At 38.6% G+C, this 20,994-nt stretch overlaps 1 protein-coding gene across 2 annotated transcripts in view; it reads right to left on the reverse strand.

Moving 5' to 3' along the window:
* Positions 1–20,769, reverse strand: part of LOC123681292 (hillarin) — a 38,656-nt gene extending 17,887 nt beyond the window's left edge. The window contains exons 1-3 of one of the 2 annotated variants that reach the window (XM_045619616.1): positions 20,491–20,769; positions 10,042–10,505; positions 5,804–6,054 (exon numbers count right to left, since the gene is read on the reverse strand). In XM_045619616.1, coding sequence (XP_045475572.1) covers positions 5,804–6,054; positions 10,042–10,402 — 612 coding nt within the window. In that variant the 5' untranslated portion in view covers positions 10,403–10,505; positions 20,491–20,769. Of the gene's footprint in view, positions 1–5,803; positions 6,055–10,041; positions 10,506–15,004; positions 15,024–20,490 lie in introns of those variants that run through there. The other variant, XM_045619626.1, reaches the window with a different exon arrangement.
* Positions 20,770–20,994: the final 225 nt, after the last annotated feature.

Consider the following 20,994-nt stretch of genomic DNA (forward strand, 5'->3'; position numbering starts at 1 on the left):
AAATACGTAAATTTAAATAAGCTCTTTCTCAGTCATTTATTGACGGATTTTCAAAATTTTTCCACTAATTTATCAGTTTTGCTCTATATTTTGATTCTATCGTATCAAATATAGTATTATCAACATCACTAAACTAGTCCATTGTCTCAGAACGATAAGGTTCACCTCACTTACAACGAATCCGGCCTCAAATTCGATTCTATCCGTCCGTAAATACAAAAACTCCTGAACTATAAGAACTAGGTCATTTCGCTGAAAATTCCACACATGTGATTTTTAACCAATCAGAACGTGTATTTATGACAGATCTCCAATATCTTCATAAAATAGCCCTCAGGCATGCTAAATTTCGTTTGAATTCAAGCTTTTTTATGGAAGCTACTGCATAAAAATGATTTTTTCTTGTGAACTTCAACACCCTGTTTTTCTCTTTCGGGGATCGAGATAGAGGTATATATTATACATTTTCCGGATCAGGACAACGAGGAGAACATCCCATTAAAGATTTAAACTGATACACTCTGTATAACTACGAATTCTGTGTGGAACTGAGATATTCCCGCACGATTTCGTTCTACAAGGTGAGGCTGAATGAACGGTTGCGCCACAGGATTGAAGGATTGATCCCTCGTTTTCATAACCGGCATCTTTGTCCGAATTCGGAAATAGCCAGAGCGTTTCCGAGATGTTCGGACTCATCGAGTACCGATAACGTCAGTCATCGATTCCTTCTGCCCACAGCTTTCACTATACAGACGACCACGACAATAACCACGAGGTTACGGTCTTGCTCTTGCCTTCAACCCAGTAAGGTTTCCACACACAGCTCGACTCTCTTACCTCACTAGATGACGCAATCGATCCATCGATGGGTTTCGCGAATAAACAAAACAAGAATCGAAGGAGTTTATTGATCCAGCTGGCGCAGCTCGCTGTGGCGCGCCACTGAATTCGGATAGAAAGATTGTTGAGATAATTTTTAATGATGGGTTTATGCACCGTTCCTAAGAACTAAGGACTAAGACTAAACCTAAGAACTAAGAATTGAACGCTAACAAATCAATGAGGGCCTTTATGCACGTTTCCTAAGAACTAAGAACTAACACTAGCAGGTCAACTTTTAACTAAGAACTAAGGGCTCAGGTAAAATATAGAAGTGCGCGTGCGCCGCATAGAATTTCAATATTAACGAGTACCAGTTTCTATCATTTTATGTTCCTGTTATTCGTGTTTATCGATGAAAAGTATTAGGTGTATCTGTAAAAATTTAATTTAATTTTTTCACAATCAATATCAATGTCACACATCAAAGTATAGAACAAATAGAAAGTAATTCGAGCACATGCGCATTCCTTAACTAAGAACTAACGAGAGAGTGCATAAACGCCACTGAATTCTTAGGTTCAGTTCTTAGTTCTTAGGTACGGTGCATAAATCCACCATTTCTAGTGTTAATGTTATGGTGGATTTATGCACCGTACCTAAGAACTAAGGACTAAGAACTATGAACTAAGGACTAAGAACTAAACCTAAGAATTCAGTGGCGTTTATGCACTCTCTTGTTAGTTCTTAGTTGAGGCATGCGCACGTGCTCGAACTACTTTCCATTTGTTCTATACTTTGATGTTTGACATTGATATTTATTGTGAGAAAATTAAATTCAATTTTTTTTGAATATACCTAATACTTTTCATCGATAAACACGAATAAGGAACATGAAATGATAGAAACTGGTACTCGTTAATATTGAAATTCTATGCGGCGCACGCGCACTTCTATATTTTACCTGAGCCCTTAATCCTTACTTAACAGTTGGCCTGCTAGTGTTAGTTCTTAGTTCTTAGGAAACGTGCATAAACGCCCTCATTGATTTGTTAGCATTCAATTCTTAGTTCTCAGTTCTTAGGTTTAGTCTTAGTTCTTAGGTTCAGTTTTAGTTCTTAGGACTGGTGCATAAATCCACCGAAAGTTGACCAACTTTTAACTAAGAACTAAGGGCTCAGGTAAAATATAGAAGTGCGCGTGCGCCGCATAGAATTTCAATATTAACGAGTACCAGTTTCTATCATTTTATGTTCTGTTATTCGTGTTTATCGATGAAAAGTATTAGGTGTATCTGAAAAAATTAAATTTAATTTTTTCACAATCAAATCAATGCCAAACATCAAAGTATAGAACAAATAGAAAGTATTTCGAGCACATGCGCATTCCTTAACTAAGAACTAACAAGAGAGTGCATAAACTCCACTGAATTCTTAGATTTAGTTCTTAGTTCGTAATTCTTAATCCTTAGTTCTTAGGAATGGTGCATAAACCCACCATTAACTGTAGTAACCAATCAAACTACTTAATTTTGTGTCAAATATCATCCAATCATCTATGGATTACAGAGATAATACCCTACATGTGGTGTCTTCAGTTTGGTGCTTTCGACAAAGACGATCATCATTGGTCGCGTTCTGTAGACTCAAGAGTTGTGTAACAGTTGTCAATATTCCATGAATTTTCTGCTAAACGCATTGTATCAGCTTCCGCTACGAAGCGGTCGCCATTTCTGGTAGCGAATTTATTTTATGCTACTTTTTTGTAACATGTTGAGTAACTGACATTAGTAACAGTTGTGACAGTGATTTTGGACGAAATTTAAATTTCAAATATAGCCATAATAAAAATTGAAACATATACGTTTATTAAAATTCTGAAATGTTACTCTGAATAAATTTCCCATACATTGAAGAAGAAAAAAGTAATAATACCGAAAGCAAACTTGGAAATTAAAATCGATATTATAACAGGAAATTGTCTCTCATCATAACGTAACCTTCAAGAAGGACCCACAGAACCTATTGTTGTCAAGATAAGGAGCAACCCGTCCATCAGAGAATACTAACGTTACCAAACTGATACCTATCAGTAGCGGAGCTACTTACGCTACCGATCTTTCTGCACATTGTTTCATATGACACAAAATGACAAAGTTAGATTGCTAGAAATTTCAAAGAATTTTCATAATAACTGCCTGATAACAATATGATATATGGTGATAGATATTTGCCAGGTGTTTATATCTGAATATCCATATAAATTTGAGAATGTTATTTGAAATTAAATCTATTATAATTACACGATCTTCAAATATTCAAAATAAATTATGCCACCAAAACGAGTGTGAAATTTCTGACGGGACAACATCACTAGCACCTAATAAATTCAAAATGCAGTGTTGCACTCAACATACCCTTCTCCACTGTATCTCAACCCTGTGTGTCCTCACGAATACCCAAAACGACAATACTTTTTCGAACATCTCATTACAACTTTCGATTTGCAAAATCGCAACGCAACTGATAACGTTGCCTTTGCACCTTTCTCTTTCTTCGCTGGACCAGAAGTAATTGCCTCAATTCATCTAAATAACAAAGTCACTTTACAGGCCAGCTGTAAATGATTGGCTTAATCAAGACCTGTTCGATTGACTTTTAAGACGATAAAAACCGACCAGGATATGCAGAATTATGTTAATTAAATTTGGAAAGGATCAACTTTTTATGCTGTGTGCAATCTCGGTTCGGAATGTATTTGGACTGACCAATAGATGGAGGTACTGATGATTTAATCTCTGATATTTCAGCCAAACCTCAATTGAATCTTATCGAAACTACATGGCATTTAGATTAGAACGTTTTTTATTCAAAGACAATGGAAAACCTCTGCTAATTAAGCAAGAATGTCCATAAATAATAAATTAAAACTATATGTAAATAGGGATGAAATAATAAAGTTCAGAAAGAAGGAACAGTAAACAAAAGGAAGATAACAGAAACCTTTTTGACCGTCTCAGTGCAATGAACTTCGCAAATCGCTTGGACAAAAAGTCCTCCATATGGAATATCGATAGATCAAAATCAGAAAGAGGCACAGGTATTGGGGTATATGGGCCTAAAACGAGGATATCTAGATCCCTGGGAAGTGAGCGCTCTATTTGCAAACCGAGACACTAGCTGTCTATACTTGCGCCCAAGAGTGTCTCAAAAGTAGCAACAAAGTGGCGCATATTTACATCACTACGGGTAGCCAGGCCACGCTGAGGTCCCTGGAATATAGCTCAGAGGTCGGACATGGGAGTGCCGTAACACCATAAAGCAATTGATCAAAACGAAACGAAAAAGTTGATGAACTTCAAAAAATGCATCAAGGATAACACCTGTTGGTCTTGAGCCCTTCTGTGGGCTTGGAAAAAGCCAATATCATTCTATGGAGGAGGTACAGGGCAAGCTGAAAACGACGGTGCCTCAAATTTTTACATTCATTCACCGCCGATGGTGTGGTCAGGGGAGGACTATATCTCAGCGATCAAGCTGAGAACTAAATCGCTGCCCACGAGAGGGCTGCCGTATGGCCCCCGTGAATCCAGGATCTGCAGAGCTGGTTGCGGTAAGGTGGAGTCCCTTTCCTATATGCTCCAGCAATGCCCACTTGGCCATACCAAGCGGATGAACAGACACAATTTTGTCGTGAAGAGGATCGTCGATGCAGCCCAAAAGAAGGGATGGGAGGTTGTCGAGGAGCCTCATATCAGGGACACCAGAGGCAGGCTCAACAAGCCCGATATGATCGGCACTAAAGGTACGGATGTGATAGTTTCAGACGTGGGGGTGTCATGGGAGGCCCCTAGGTCGCTCTCTGAAACATATCATCTGAAGAGAGCAACATATGATCGGCCAGAGCTGTTGGAGGTGGTGGCGGCAAGGAATCCTGGCAGGAGCATCCGAGTCCTACCCTTCATCATCGGAGCAAGGGGCTTCTGGTGCCGAGAAAGCAGTGCCCTTCTGCAAGCCCTCTCAATAGACACCACGCAAATTAAAAGGGACCTCGTAATGACAACTCTACGAGGAGGATGCTCCATCCACAAAGATGTCAGTCGCAGAGCGTGGGATTAGCATTTCATTTTTTGCCACCTCTGGCAAGATCCACAGAGCGTGTTGATCTTTTGTGCGTGTTGCATGTGTTCGTGTTCGGGATTATGGCCTTTTCCGCTCTAAGTGTGTGAGAGTGAACCGTTGAGCGTTATCAGAGACAATTTTTGATTTTCACTTATACCGTTGTTCACTGCCTACATTTCATTTGTTACCTTGTGATATATGTACCATTGAATTGTGTCCTATATACACTTGCACTATTTGTAATTCACACTGTTTACTTGAATAAAGATCTTTAACACAGTGGTCCAGCAATGGGAGTGGGAGAATAGAAAACCCCTCTGGAGGACTAATCCGGGTCTTGCTCAGGCAAAGAAATTCGTCCTGCTTTCACTGGCCTATACCAGGAAGCTTTAGAAGCTACCACGAGCTGAGCTTCGGGTAATGGTGGGACTGCTGACAGGACTCTGTATGTGCAAATACGTTTTGTACCGCATGGGTAAGTCAGCAGATGTGATCAGCAGGCTCAGTGGAGAGGAAGTAGAAACAGCCGAACACATATTGTTCAAATGACCATGGCTGACTGGCCTAAGAACCACTCACATGGGAAAGTCAGTTCTGGATACTCACGAAGTAAAAGCCAAGGCTCCTAAGGATTTTATCGGTTTCGTCAACCGTATCGTCGGCCTCTCTGGGTTTGTATGAATAGGTAGAGTTAAGAACGAAAAATCAATTTGGATGCAGCTCCCGGAAGGCTAACAGAGCCGAAACGACCCCGATTCAGTGAATAATAATAATAAAGATAACAGAAAATATAGATGAAAAAATAAAAAATAAAAACAAAAAAGTATTGAAAAAAATAAATAAAAAGCTAACAAACTCACCAAATAACAGTCGATGGGCTTCTCCCTAGACTGCCTGTAGGATTTCTGCAGTTCCGTCTGTTTGAGGGCGTGTGCGATGTGGAGGGCGCTGGCGTCGAAACGTCCATATTGGTAACCTGGGGAGTCGTTGTGGATGTTGTTCGGTGGGTAGTTGTTGGGGCTGTACTGCGACGTATATTTGTCAGATGCGTAGTTCGTGGATATGGGGGAGTGAGAATTGACGCCATTGACTGTGGTACGGACGTGGACGACTGTAGAAATCGAAAAATGAATAAAGTGAATTTTATTTCATTCCATTAAAAAAAGGTTGTACTGATACTCAGGGTTAGAACTATTTAGAGGGCCACTACAGGGATATCGAAATCCGTTAGAAAGGCAGTGTTAAGGCTTACAGAGGAAGAAGAAGAACTAATGTGAATCTACTCGATGCTTTCTCGCACCATGGTCCCACCTATAGGGAGTGCTTTCAATAATTCAAGTATTCATCAGTTAATAATTCAGTATTCATCAGCCATTCATTCAACAAGTATTCATTAAACAAGTATTCATCAGGTTCACTTGGTATTCACAAGTTATTACTATTATAACAATATACAGACCTACGAACAAGAAGCAGCAATTTTGGTAATTCCACCAAGCAAAAACATTACAAACGTTCATGGTCCTTCGGAAGCCGAATTTATACGAATCAAGCATTCACACAATCGTTCATGGTCCTTCGAGCCGGATTTATACGAATCAAGCATTCATACACTCGTTCATGGTCCTTCGGGCCGGATGATCATTTTGGTAAATCAAGCAATCAAGCATACATTCGTTCGTGGTCCTTCGGAAGCCGAACTCATACGAATCAGTGAAAATATACCAATCATACAATCGTTCATGGTCCTTCGGGCCGGATTTATATGAATCAAGCATTCATACACTCGCAAGGTGGCTTAAATTTCAAAAAAGTTGCATTATTTAGGGATGAGTGTGTTGGTGTGAGCTTATTCGAAATATCTCCATTGGTTCCCGAGATATCTCGAAAAAACTATATATCGCGATTTTTTTTGTACAACTTATTTGTTTTTGGTGATTGCTTCACGAAATTTGGGTTATAGACATTATCCAATATAGAGATACTAATTGTGTCTACAGATTTTTTTCGGGCACTTCAACTCCAGGTTCCTATAAGCTAGAAGAAGTCTGGTGTAGAGTCTTAGTCCAGTAAATTTTCTGGTGTAAAATCAAGCCGAGATCTCCTCATGTTAAGGTCTTCTTTGGATGAATAACAGTCATGTTTCTTCATATATACTCTCTCATTTTGAACTACTTCAATCACTAATATAAGTATGAGTACGGCAGTCACAGTCATTATTTTCTCTAATTCTGTGGTTATTCCGTTCATTCTTCCACATCTTGTAGAACAAAATCGTGCGAGAATATATCAGAAACGCACAGTTTTCATGGTTATATTTTATTATTCTATGTTGGTACTCCGAACTTTCCGCCACGGCTTTATCTGTCAATTCATCAATTTGCCTTAAAGAAATCAGTTTTGCCAACCAACATTTTTCAATTCAAAAATCACTAAAATATATTTATGGAAATATTTCATTAATTTCAATGAAAATGCAATGAATTAGAGAAAATAATGTATAATACTCGTACAGAAGGCTCATTCTACCACTCGTTCATTCCAAAACTCGCCACTTCGTGCCTCGTTTTTGAATTTTGAACTCGTGGAAGAATATCAATGCCTTCTGCACTTGTATTATAAATAACTATTATATTTGACATACAGGAAAGTTGAACAGTCGTATACCATTTATTGCTACAACATCTTGTTTTTGGGTTCCGAATATTTCTTGTATATGTCTTATTGAACATGTTTCAAGGAAATCAATACCTCCTCTGCAATATAACCTATATGATCCACTCAAATTAAACTTCAGTGATTTATAAGTTCTAAATATCTCTGAACAACCACCTCCTTGACGATCATAACCTTCAGCAATCATAAAATTGAAACAAAGCCCGATTTTCAGTCTAACAAAGTAGATACCCACTTTGTTCTAACTGCCAGGTACCCGTGGAGCTGGTCGAACCAACTGCATCGAACACAAATACATAAAACATGACCCACTGTACATTCCGCATAATAAAAACTCAACCTGGTATAATTTCGTGTTGAATTCGGTACCGGGTACTTCCTCTGTGAATACTAATGAGAAGAGCACCCATGGATGGGTTGATACTCCGAATAATACCATTTCAAAAGGACAAAATGACTTTTTAGGAGAACAAAAGTGCACGAAATTTCTACAAGAATGACGAGACTGTGATGGTTCAAATCTCAGACCGGGAGTGCTGATCAGCCAGGCCGTGTGCCATTGATCAAAATAAGTGATAGTCCGGTGGGTAGGACTTTCCATTTCGAGCACTGTCATGTTGTTAAATCACTTTATCATAGCTCTCCTTGTGTTGCTTGTTTCAGTCGGTTTCAACAACTCATAATATACTACGCTGAACTGGTCCCACCAAATACTGAGCATAACCTTTGAACCGTAAATATTAGGTTTGGCCGTAGACTTGGAAGCATGTCCGGGATATCGCCATGGTTTTCTGCGCTTTAGATTGTTGTAATGAACCCATTTTTCCTTTCCAATGAAATCCCTTCCGTCTTTGCCTTTCAAGCAGCTGTTCACAAGCAAACAAACGCCGTTCAACATCTCTCGGCTTCAACACGTACGGCACCCAATTTCCTTGTTTCTGAATCATTCCCATGACTTTCTGGCGTTTTGGCTTGTTCCGTCACTCACAATGATCCTGACAGTTCTTGTTGCGTTTGACACGAGTCTTTATCAAATAACGCCTCCAATTCTGCATCTTCGGAAACCTTCTCTCTTCCACCACCATGCTGGTCTTCGACGTCAAAATCACCGTTCTTGAAGAGTTGAAACCACTATCGTTACGTTCTTTCATTAATAGCGGTCTCGCCATAGGTATTTAAGAGCATTCGATGAGTGGCATATTTCTTCATAGTAAAGCATAAAATTCAAATCTCCCGCAAATGACGAGAATTTGGCTCGTAAGCTGACATGTTTAATCGAGAATAACTTTATGATACAGACACAAATCGACTAATATTTCGATGGCGCTCTGTTTACAAATACCTAAGCTCATTTACGATCTATTTATTTCGACTATCACTTACCGCTACAGCCACCTATTGCAAAACGACGGAAGCAAAGTCTTCGACGAGCACTAGGAGGTAATCAGGTTCGGTCTCTGATCATCTTCTATGAAGGTATTTTTGCGCCTCCGCATGGTATCACCGCCTGGGTCATTCCCATGTCCGACGGGTCATTCTTTCGGCACAGCGGCATTTCCTCCTCCTTATTTTTCGATCGTATCGAACTGCAGTCACATCTTCTCTTCAAGTTGTGACGGGTAGTTTACCCGCACTGGGCTGCAGCTTATTTTCTGAGGAGAGGATTTGAATTTCGTTTCGGAGAGCTCTACATTCCATCCGTGTCCTTGGACGACCCTGGTAGGGCCTCTGCGATCCGTCGGTCCATGGATGTGTCACTGCGCCATTTCTTTTCTTGTTGGCAGTCGGACTGGGAGATGTCTGACTCGGGTCGTTGTACCTTAGACTGGATCCCCTCTGTTCATTTTATTCCCAACAACCCTTGGTTCCGCCCAAGATTCCCTCTGGCCTGTTTCATTTCAGGCCATGGTCCCTTCAAAGGTTATCTGTTCAGGCTGGGTCTGGTCGAAGAGGAACATTGTCCATGTGGTCGCCCACAGTTCAGTGACCACATCCTTAGAAACTGTCCCTTGGTTAGTGACCTCAGGGTCATTTACGGTCTATCTATTCTCGAGTCGCCGGATCTCAGAATGGCCGATTTCTTTGCATCTCGAAATAACTTTGGCCCTTTATCAGCATTCGCGGCTGACGCTATATGTCGCCTCAACTCTTGGCATTCGGCCTAATCTGACATTCTTCCCCGGACAGCAATGATGTGAATGTGCCTAAGCGTAGTGACGAGCACTGCTCACGAACTACTTTTTGCACTGCTGAGTATCTGGAAGCAAAGTTGTACACCAATACTAAGCGCTGTTGCCACTATGTGCAGCCGTAACGTAGCGACATTCGACAACTGAGTTTGAATAGTTTCTGCGGGTAATCCGTAAAAATAATGAATGAAACCCATGCTAAACGAGTGTAAATTCACCAAATTGAACCTTACCTTCTACATCACCCCTTCCTGGTCCTCTGATTTGCTCATTGACGAAACTGGTCGACTTGGGCACGTTCAAGGCCGACCTGATACCAACCGAAGACCCATCTAAATGTCCTGGGCCAATCTTTGGCACGTGACTGTTACAGTACACCTCCTTGTCCTCCTGCCTGTGCTGGTTGTTGTAGTAGGTCTTGAGCGTCAGCTTCGTACCGCAAACCGCGCACTTGAAGCAGCCGCTGTGGAAGAAGGTGAAGTCCTTGAGCGGTCCCACCCTGTCCACCTGGTAGACGGTCTCGTTGCAGCGCAGGCACGTACTCTCGTAAAAGTTCGGCCGGTACATGGCCTTGTAGCCGCTCTGTTGAATCATGGCCGCGCGGTACCTTTGATCTTCCGCCGCTCGATGCTGGATGGATCATGTGGCGCATCGGCGCATTGACGCACCTCTGACGCCTCCCCGGTCCGAGCTGGCTCTGAAATGAACAGTTTTCGGTTAGTGATTGGTAGAGCCGTCAAGATAGCCGCAGCTGAGCTCGATAGACAATTTCTGGCGATGTTGGAGGATTGTAGAAGTTTGCGACTCTAGTGATTAATGTAATTTTGATTTCTAATTCGTGGAAAAAAAATAACAAAGCCTATGTGCATGTGTATCCAAATTTTTAGGATCCTTCTTCAGCTCTTCGGTTCTACCGGTAAAGTATAGTGTTTAGAACTTCGTCAGTTGTTGAGAGTTAATTCAAATAAGAAATGATGGAGAATGATCCTTCGAACGAAAATTAAGTATTCATTTAAAACATATCATTTACACCTTTTTGTTAAAAAAAAATGTTAATTTGGTAGCTAAAAAGAAAAAATAAATAGGTGGCTTCAAAATTTGAAGCGTGTAGTTTTCCCTGCACCATATAGCAATATAGACTGCAGATTACATAGATAGAAAACGACATCAAATCTGTTTTCGATTATGCAAGCAAAGATAACTACAATTTGGTCAGATTAGAGTGAGAACCAACGACCAAAAGGAATAGAGAAAGAACAGCACATACTTCATATCTATCAAATCATATTTTACATTCGATTGGTTGTTCAAGCTATTCTAAAGGGTGTTTTTTTTCGAGGTATATAACTTTAAGTTGGCAAAACTGTTCAAGATGGCGATTTATTCTCAGTTTGGTTTTGCAATTCATCATGAATAGACTCACGCCTGAACAACGCTTGCAAATGGTGCAATTTTATTTCGAAAATAATTGTTCTGTGCGGAATACGTATCGCGCACTACGTCCATTTTATTTTGTGTAGCGATGAAGCGCACTTCTGGTTGAATGACAACGTCAACAAACAAAACTGCTGCATTTGGAGTGAAGCTAATCCTCAAGTGTATGTCGAAACACTGTTACATCCAGAAAAACTGACTGTTTGGTGCGCTTTATGAGCTGGTGGAATCATTGGTCCGTACTTCTCCGAAAACGATGATGGCCAAAACGTTACAGTCAATGGTGATCGGTATAGAGCCATGATTACTAACTTTTTCATTCCTGAATTGAACAACCATGATGTCCAGAAGCTGTGGTTCCAACAAGACGGCGCAACATGTCACAAAGCTGGTGCCACTATCGATTTATTGAAAGTCACGTTTGGTGACCGCCTAATTTCACGTTTTGGACCTGTGAATTGGCCTCCAAGATCTTGTGATTTAACCCCGCTAGACTACTTTCTGTGGGGCTATGTAAAGTCATTGGTCTATGCGGATAAGCCACAAACCATTGACCATTTGGAAGACAACATTCGCCGTGTTATTGCCGATATACATCCACTAATGTTGGAAAAAGTCATCGAAAATTGGACGTCCAGATTGGACTACATCCGAGCCAGCCGTGGCGGTCATATGCCAGAAATCATATTTAAAATGGAATGCCACAAGATTATCTTGCAGATAAATAAAATTCGTGTCAATCGAATAATCCATCGTTGTTTTATTGCAATTTAAAGTTCTATAGTTCTAAAAAAAACACCCTTTACAAATAACGAATATCTAGTTATGTTTAAAATTCCACAACGCCACAACCAATCTAATTCTATTCAACCGATTAAAAAAACTTCAGTACACCGCAAAACCTCCAACGAACCACAGACACACAAGACTCAAACCATAAATCTCTGTTATTATCCTATTTCTTGACTTTTCCAGGAAACGATGTTCGTTCGAAATCTCTCTTCTTCTTACTCGCGTCTGCTCAGCTTCCGTCTCTGTCGCCAGACGGAAGAAGTAACGGTCTTGCATTTCGATGGCCTGTCTTGCATATCCAAGACACGAGAAATGTTCGAAATCTGGGCAAATGCGCCAATTAAATCTATTAAGTCACTTGAAGACGTGTTGAGTTCGACATCGACTTATGCATGTTGGCCGGCGCAAAATGTGCAGTCTTATCGCCTTCACTTATCGTTTTCCTTGGACATTGTCGTTCGATGCTCTGTTTACAGGTGTAATTAAGTTTTTTTTTCTGCTGATAGTTAGTTACATTGATATTTTTATCTGTGGTTGTTTTCGTAAATTGTAGGTTAGGTTACCATATTAGTGGGTTTCAAATAAACATAGATAGAGGGAGCATATGTCATTTTCAGTAAGCAGATTTTGTCCCCAACATGAACCATCAACTTTGACATGAAGCGCGCTGAAATGAAAACATATCAGTGATACGATATTTCACTCAATTCGCGAGTTTCTCCACTAAGAACGCACTTCTCATGCCCCCTAGTGAATCAACGTTTCATATTGACCCAAAATATATTGAAATAAATATATCAGAAATTCAGGAAACAAACTTCAAGCGCGCCAAACGACACGAAACAACCGATGACACTGGGAGAGCAAAAGTTGCCAAACTTTGGATTTCAGCAGGTAGATACAGAAAATAATAAATATTCTGCTCATTTTGAATTCGACAATTAGGAAAATATCGGATTCCAAATATTCAAATTTGCATATTTCATCGGGAATCACTCACATAAATATATTTCATTCAATATAATATACATTACAGTAAAATTGTGGATTTGAAAATACACTGCGCAAAAAAATTAACGCACATTCTGAAAATCTCAATTTTAATGAAAGTTAACTCTACATTGACTTCATAACTCATTTTTTATGTTCTCTCGGAAAGGTTTTGAACGAAACAAGACACATTGAATGAAAGAAAAATTCAGGATTTCACCGAATCTTATGAAAAAGAAGAGAAATAAACAATTTTCAAAATACTGGAATGCTGATAAGTGATTTAATACTTGGTATTTCCACCCCTTGCGTTAATTACAGCTCGGCAACGACGATTCATACTCAAAATGAGTGATCTTAAAATGTTCTGATCTAATCCTTCCCAGATTTCTCTGAGTTGGATTCCTAAGTCATTAAGAGTAGCTGAATGATTTTCTGAACTTCTCAGCCTTCTATTGAGGTTGTCCCAAACCTACTCAATCGGATTGAGATCTGGACTTCTTGCTGGCCATTCCATTCGAGAGACTTCAACATCTTCAAGGTACTCCTGAACGATGCGCGCACGATGGGGTCTGGCATTATCGTCCATAAAAATGAAACTTTCACCAATGATTGGGGCAAATGGCACTACATGCTCTTCAAGAATGTTCCTTATATACCTATCAGCATTCATAGCTCCATTATCAACGACCACTAGGTCTGTGCGAGCAGTCAAAGATATTCCACCCCATACCATAATCGATCCTCCCCCGAAACCAGTAGTATTCAGGAAATTGCACTGAGCATATCTTTCATGTGGACGTCTGTATACAAGAGAACGTCGATCACAATGGTAGAGGCAGAATCTAGACTCATCTGTGAAGAGAACTCTTTCCCAATCAGCCTCTTCCCAATGAATATGCTCTCTCGCAAAATCCAAACGCGTCCATCGATGGGCTGGGGTAAGAGCTGGACCTCTTGCCGCGACACGAGGCCTTAAATCATATTTTTGCGGCGATTTCTTATTGTCTGAGTGCTAATTTGCACCCCATGAGTTTGCTCAAGCTGATTTTGAAGGAGGCGAGCGGTTGCAAACCGTTGTCTCAACGAAGAAACTCTCAAGTAACGTTCTTGAATGGCAGTTGTTACCCGTGGTCTACCCTGTCCTGGTCTTCGGACATTCATACCTGTCTCCCTGAATCGCTGCAACATTCTGGACACACTTGTATGGGAAACTCCAAACCTTTCTGCGATTCTTGTGTATGTTCACCCTTCTTCTCGCAAAACTACCGCTTGGGCACAATCCTCTTGGGTCAAATTGCGTGTTTCGCGTTGCATAGCGATCGAGTGTAGAAAATCAAACGAAAGAAAAACTATTGATCACTAGAATTGATCGAGAACAACTGATTTCAGAATGGAGCCAATACATTCAAAATCTGATAATCTCATCTTTTTTCATTCCTGCTGGAAAAAAACATCTGTATTGAAGAAAAACGTTGAAAGTTGATAACATAATCATGCATAATTCTGATAAAAATAATTATCATTGAGAACACCTTCAGTTGTAGAATAAATTTGAGATTTCCATAATGTGCGTTGATTTTTTGCTCAGTGTATTTTGGAAAGGCAAACCAGAAAGGTTAAAATTGAGATTTATCTTCATAAGATGTGCATAAAAATCTACAGATTAAAAATAAATTACAGATGAGGTATAATTCGTACTTATCTGTTATCATTCGATTTTTTTTTTATTTTATAATACCGGCGTCGATTGCTCCGATCATTAGCCAATCATTCAATTCATATTATTAATTACTAGAAACCTTTACAATTCGAAAATATTCCTATTACTTTTATCGACCTGGTTGCACGATTGTTGACACTAATGATTTCATAAACAAACAGCATTCCAATTTCCCAATACTTAATAGAACAATTTCCCAATATCTAAATAGCTATGCACCAGCATATTTATGCACTAATATCACAAAAAGCACTCACCTCTTATCCTTATATTCACCGTTACCAAAAGCCAAAGTTCAAATTTAAAATTCGAAGTATTCAAAATGGTATTCGTATTTTTGACAGGTTTAAATTGAATACAATCGCAAACCATCGAAATTTCGGTCATAGATTCGTTCAATTGCGTAAAAACTGACAAAGATTAACATAGAGTAATAATCTATGTTTATATAGTATATAGACAAGTTTGAAATCAATCAATGCAATCGTAAACCATAGAATTTTGGTCATAGATCCTTTGGAGTCCAATAGAACTTAGAAATATTGAGTCGGGGTATAGATTATTCAAAATCAAGCTGGATTTCGCAAGCGATTGTCCACTGGCTGCTGAAAATACGCGAGGAATTTTCAATGGATGAAACACAGGCCAATCTACGGTCAATGCTACTTTCACTTCGATTTCATTTACCTTGAGGCATGGCTTACCTAGACGGTCTCCGTGCACTCCTTTGAGCTTTATAAGGGAAAATTGTGGCCTTGCAGGTGGAGCACTAGACGTCTCTTCGATTTAGAGAATAACTAAAAAAAAATATGAATAGGGTCGCAAATATCCAATCTGAAGTTAGTTCATTTATCAAATGGACATAGAAATATGTGAACGCAGAAATTTCTATAGTTTTCTGGGTCGCTGATACGAAAGGTGGCACTCCTGAATCGGGCATAGAGTACCAATCAAGTCTGGTGATGTCATAGAATTCTCGGATGACGTTTTAAAAGAAATCCTAACCTTTTTCGAACTTTGGGAACTCCTCGATACGTTCCTTGACAACGCATATCGAGCAACTTTCTTTGTACAGTCGCATTATATGAAGAAATAACTTGTTAAATCGCCAGAGGAGAAAATGAAGATGATTCATGTGCGATTTCTAATGCGGGAACGAAATGGAAAAGCAGAATTGAATTTGCTAGGTCTCGACATAAAAGCGCAGTTTTAATAACTATTTGGTACTTGAACATCAGGCAAGCCGTGAAATGGATTCGAAATATTCGACGTTTCTAGAAAAAATCTCTATGATCGGTTGACACAGATCTTTCTAAATCTATACATCGAGATACACGCGATCGTAAAAAAACACTACAAATTTTACTCTATGCTTTAAAATTTCTATTATTGATGCGATATATCCCGAACATAGAGTGATAGGTATAGATAGAGGGAGTATATAAAGGGTGTTTTTTTTAGAGCTATAAAACTTTAAATTGCAATAAAACAACGATGCATTATTCGATTGACATTAATTTTATTTATCCGCTAGATAATCTTGTGGCATTACATTTAAAATACGATTTCTGGCATATGACCGCCACGGCTGGCTCGGATGTAGTCCAATCTGGACGTCCAATTTTCGATGACTTTTTCCAACATTTGTGGCCGTATATCGGCAATAACACAGTGAATGTTGTCTTCCAAATGGTCAAGGGTCTGTGGCTTATCCGCATAGACCAATGACTTTACATAGCCCCACAGAAAGTAGTCTAGCGGTGTTAAATCACAAGATCTTGGAGGCCAATTCACAGGTCCAAAACGTGAAATTAGGCGGTCACCAAACGTGTCTTTCAATAAATCGATTGTGGCACGAGCTGTGTGACATGTTGCGCCGTCTTGTTGGAACCACAGCTCCTGGACATCATGGTTGTTCAATTCAGGAATGAAAAAGTTAGTAATCATGGCTCTGTACCGATCACCATTGACTGTAACATTCTGGCCATCATCGTTTTTGAAGAAGTACGGACCAATGATTCCACCAGCTCATAAAGCGCACCAAACAGTCAGTTTTTCTGGATGTAACGGTGTTTCGACATACACTTGAGGATTAGCTTCACTCCAAATGCGGCAGTTTTGTTTGTTGACGTAGCCATTCAACCAGAAGTGCGCTTCATCGCTAAAAAAAATAAAGTGGACGTAGTGCGCGATACGTATTCCCCACAGAACCATTATTTTCGGAATAAAATTGCACTATTTGCAAGCATTGTTCACGCGTGAGTCTAATCATGAGGAATTGCCAAACCAAACTGAGAATAAATTACTTGACAGCTGGTAAATCGGTCGCCATCTTGAACAGTAATGCCAACTTAAAGTTATATATCTCGAAAAAAACACCCTATATATATATAGGTAGTATACTAAACAATTCTGAAAGAAATCGTCTAACATATTGGCTATTGGAGTCTTTGCTATCACTTCTTGAGAATTTGGAATTGGCTTGTCTTATCAAGTTTAGTTGTGCTCTTTAGGCTGGCTCATAGAGTAATAAACATAGATAGAGGGAGTATACGCAATTTTTACATGTCCCCAACATGGTTAGATTACGTTGTCGGATTGTGATATATTTTCGAATCCACAATTTTACTATATCATTATGAATGTATATTATATTGAATGAGATATATTTATTTGATTGATTCCCGATTAAACATGCAAATTTGAATATTTGGAATTCGATATTTTTCCTAATTGTCGAATTAATAATAAGCAGAATATTTATTATTTTCTGTACTTATCTACCTGCTGATTTCCTAGGTTTGGCAACTTTTGCTCTCCTAGTGTCATCGGTTTTTTCACGTCGTTTGGCGCGCTTGAAGTTTGTTTTTTGAATTTCTGATATTTAGGTATTCATTTCAATATATTTTGAGTTAATTTGAAACGTTGATTCACTATGAAACATAAGAAGTGTGTCCTTCGTGGAGAAACTCGCGAATTGAGTGAAATATCGTATTATTGATATGTTTTAATTTTCGCGCGCTTCATGTCAAATTTGATAGTTCATATTGGGGACAAAATGTGCTTACTGAAAATAACATATGCTCCCTCTATCTATGTTTATTTGAAACCCACTGATATGGTATCAAATTGCTTGTTATTCAATTTTTGTTGACATTTTTCTTTTCGTCTACTGCCCGCATGCTTGCCAACTGCCGAAGCAAGAGAAACAAAAGCATTAGCTGCGCCCACCAGTAATTTTTATCACTATCGTATGTAATAATCATATCCAAAAATAGTCAGCATCAATGGAAATGAGTGATTATGCAATCAATCTACGATGAATATTTTATTGGATTGACGGAGGTTGTAAAATATGACAACAACAATCGGCTATACAGACCTGCCCCGTGGGTTACATTCCAGTAGATGAATTCATTGAGAATTCTCCGTTTCAATCTTGCCGATTAATTCTGTGGACAGCAACAATGGCGACGGTATCGTGAGAGCAAAAAAATTGAGTAAAATACTGATGTCAGGTCTGCAGATTTCATCAACTTGACTCATAGAGTAATAAACAAAGATAGAGGAAGTATACGCAATTTTTACAAGTCCTCAACATGGTTAGATTACGTTGTCGGATTGTGATATATTTTCAAATTCAAAATTCTCCTATACACTGTGTCCGAAAAGTATGGAACAAATTCATTTTTTTGCTAAACAAACCATTTTAAGAAATAATCCTGAAACACGTCGATTTTTATTTTAACGTACCGTATTCTAAAATAATAATCTAATATACAGGGTAAATTACTTTCGAGTAATGACGTCACCGTCATTTTTTTTTAATGGAACACCCCCATTTTGTCTCAATTTTCCGATTACTCTAGCTGAGCTGTTTCCAAAATTGTATCACATGTTGATTCCAATTGGTACAGGGTGGACAAAAATACAATAGTTTGGTGTTTGCTCATAAAGTAACGCGTAACATTCTTTATTCGATAAATAAACAATATTATCAAAAATACTTATTGTCTAGCGGCAATTGGTTTGAATGTAACACCCTATAGTTTGTTACATTTCTAGATTAATAAAAATGAGCTGTTTCCAAACATGTTTGGTACTTGTGGTCTAGCAGACAGAATATGAAACAAATTATTTCTTATTTTAATACATTTTTATTAATCTAAAAATATAACAAACTACAGGGTGTTACATTCAAACCAATTGCCGCTAGACACTAAGTATTTTTGATAATATTGTTAATTTAACTAATAAAGAATGTTATGCGTTACTTTATGAGCACACACAAAACTATTGTATTTTTGTCCACCCTGTACCAATTGAAATCAACATGTGATACAATTTTGGAAACAGTTCAGCTAGAGTAATCGGAAAATTGAGACAAAATGGGGGTGTTCCATTAAAAAAAAATGACGGTGACGTCATTACTCGAGAGTAACTCACCCTGTATATCAGATTATAATTTTAAAATACGGTGAATTAAAATCAGAAATCGATGTGTTTCAGGATTATTTCTTAAAATGGTCTGTTTAGCAAAAAATGAATTTGTTCCATACTTTACGGACATAGTGTATATCGTTATGAATGTACTTATATTATATTGAATGAAATATATTTATTTGAGTGATTATGATTAAACCTGCAAATTTGAATATTTGAAATCCGATATTTCTCCTAATTTTCGAATTTATAATAAGCAGAATATTCATTATTTTCTGTATCTACCTGCTGAAATCCAAGGTTTGCCAACTTTTGCTCGCCTTGAAGTTAGTTTTCTGAATTTCTGATATATTCAGGTATTTATTTCAATATATTCTGAAATAATATGAAACGTTGATTCACTATGGGACATAGGAGTGCGTTCTTCGTGGAGAAACTCGCGAATTGAGTGGAATATCGTATCACTAATATGTGTTCATTTCTGCGCGCTTCATGTCAAATTTGATAGTTCATTTTGGGGACACAATTTGCTTACTGAAAATGACATAAGCTCCCTCTATATATGTTTATTACTCTGAGACTTGACTGCTCAACACAAAATGTAACTTGAGGTCCTGAGAACTTTGAGTCGTCGAGTAATTCTTTGAGAAAAATTCGGGATGGCCATCCATTCAGATGCTGACCAAGAAGCAAACAACACCAAATTTTGAATATTGGCTCATTGCATAATTCCAGATTTTAATCCATGAGTGCTAATGTTTATATTCAAATTTAGTTGCTTTAGTGAATTGATATCTATATTCTGTCAAATTAAGGTAGGGATTTAATCTCAATAATTCGAAATTATAAACAACGTGTCTATGAAATTCACCTTGTTCTTAAATTCTAGACTACCTACCTAATAAATACATACATAAAAAGATAATGGTAAAAACTTAAGAAGAGGTTACAGGTAAAATTCTCTATATCTAAATTAATGATTCCGAAATATAATCAAGCTAAATAATAGACTGAAATATTCTAGGCAATGTGAACTCTTTGTTTCCGATTCACATTCATCTAACATTTCCATTATTCCACAAAAAACATCCTGTTTCGAATGATTCACCGATATCGAATTCAAAACTCGACTGTTCAACTCAAAAAATAAATCAAAAAGTGTGTATAACAATAATCCCGAAATATTCATCAAAAATTTAAAGAAAAAAACCACCAATCGACGTAGAAAAACACCTCGCCAAAATAAATAAACTGTCGATCCAACAGTATACATCAAAGTAGGCACGCAATATCCACTCACCTAATGTGGCCAAACAAGTGCCCGAAAACTGATGTCAGGTGCGTTTTTCGGCGCGTCACTAGGGTCGATGAGTTTTCCCGGACGGAGAGTCACTCGATTTCCACGTTTTCCAGCACAAAAACACGCGAAAACCCGGATTTTACACGGACATGACAGACGGCGACTTCAATGATCGAGCAGGCGAGAAGCCATGTTGCATTCTGTTCTAGTGGAACAAGTGAACGATTCTATCGCACAGGTTGCTTCGCGGATCGTGCTTAATTTTACAGTACCGTCGATGTTTCTGTCTCCGTTCACCTGTTGGAGAGGATTGTAATGGATTTGGTGGGATAGACGTTAAGTTCTACAGGGTGATTCACCGGGATGGCCTATTAGACGTTTATGGAAAACTAATCATAATTTTGAGCTGAAAATTTGCATATCGGGGTTTAAGACAATAATCTTTCTCTCTAAAATATTTTCAGACTTCTACTTCCTTATTTCAAATGGCACACCCAGTATATT

Source organism: Harmonia axyridis, chromosome 1 (genome assembly GCF_914767665.1).
Source record: "Harmonia axyridis chromosome 1, icHarAxyr1.1, whole genome shotgun sequence".
Lineage (NCBI taxonomy): Eukaryota > Metazoa > Arthropoda > Insecta > Coleoptera > Coccinellidae > Harmonia > Harmonia axyridis.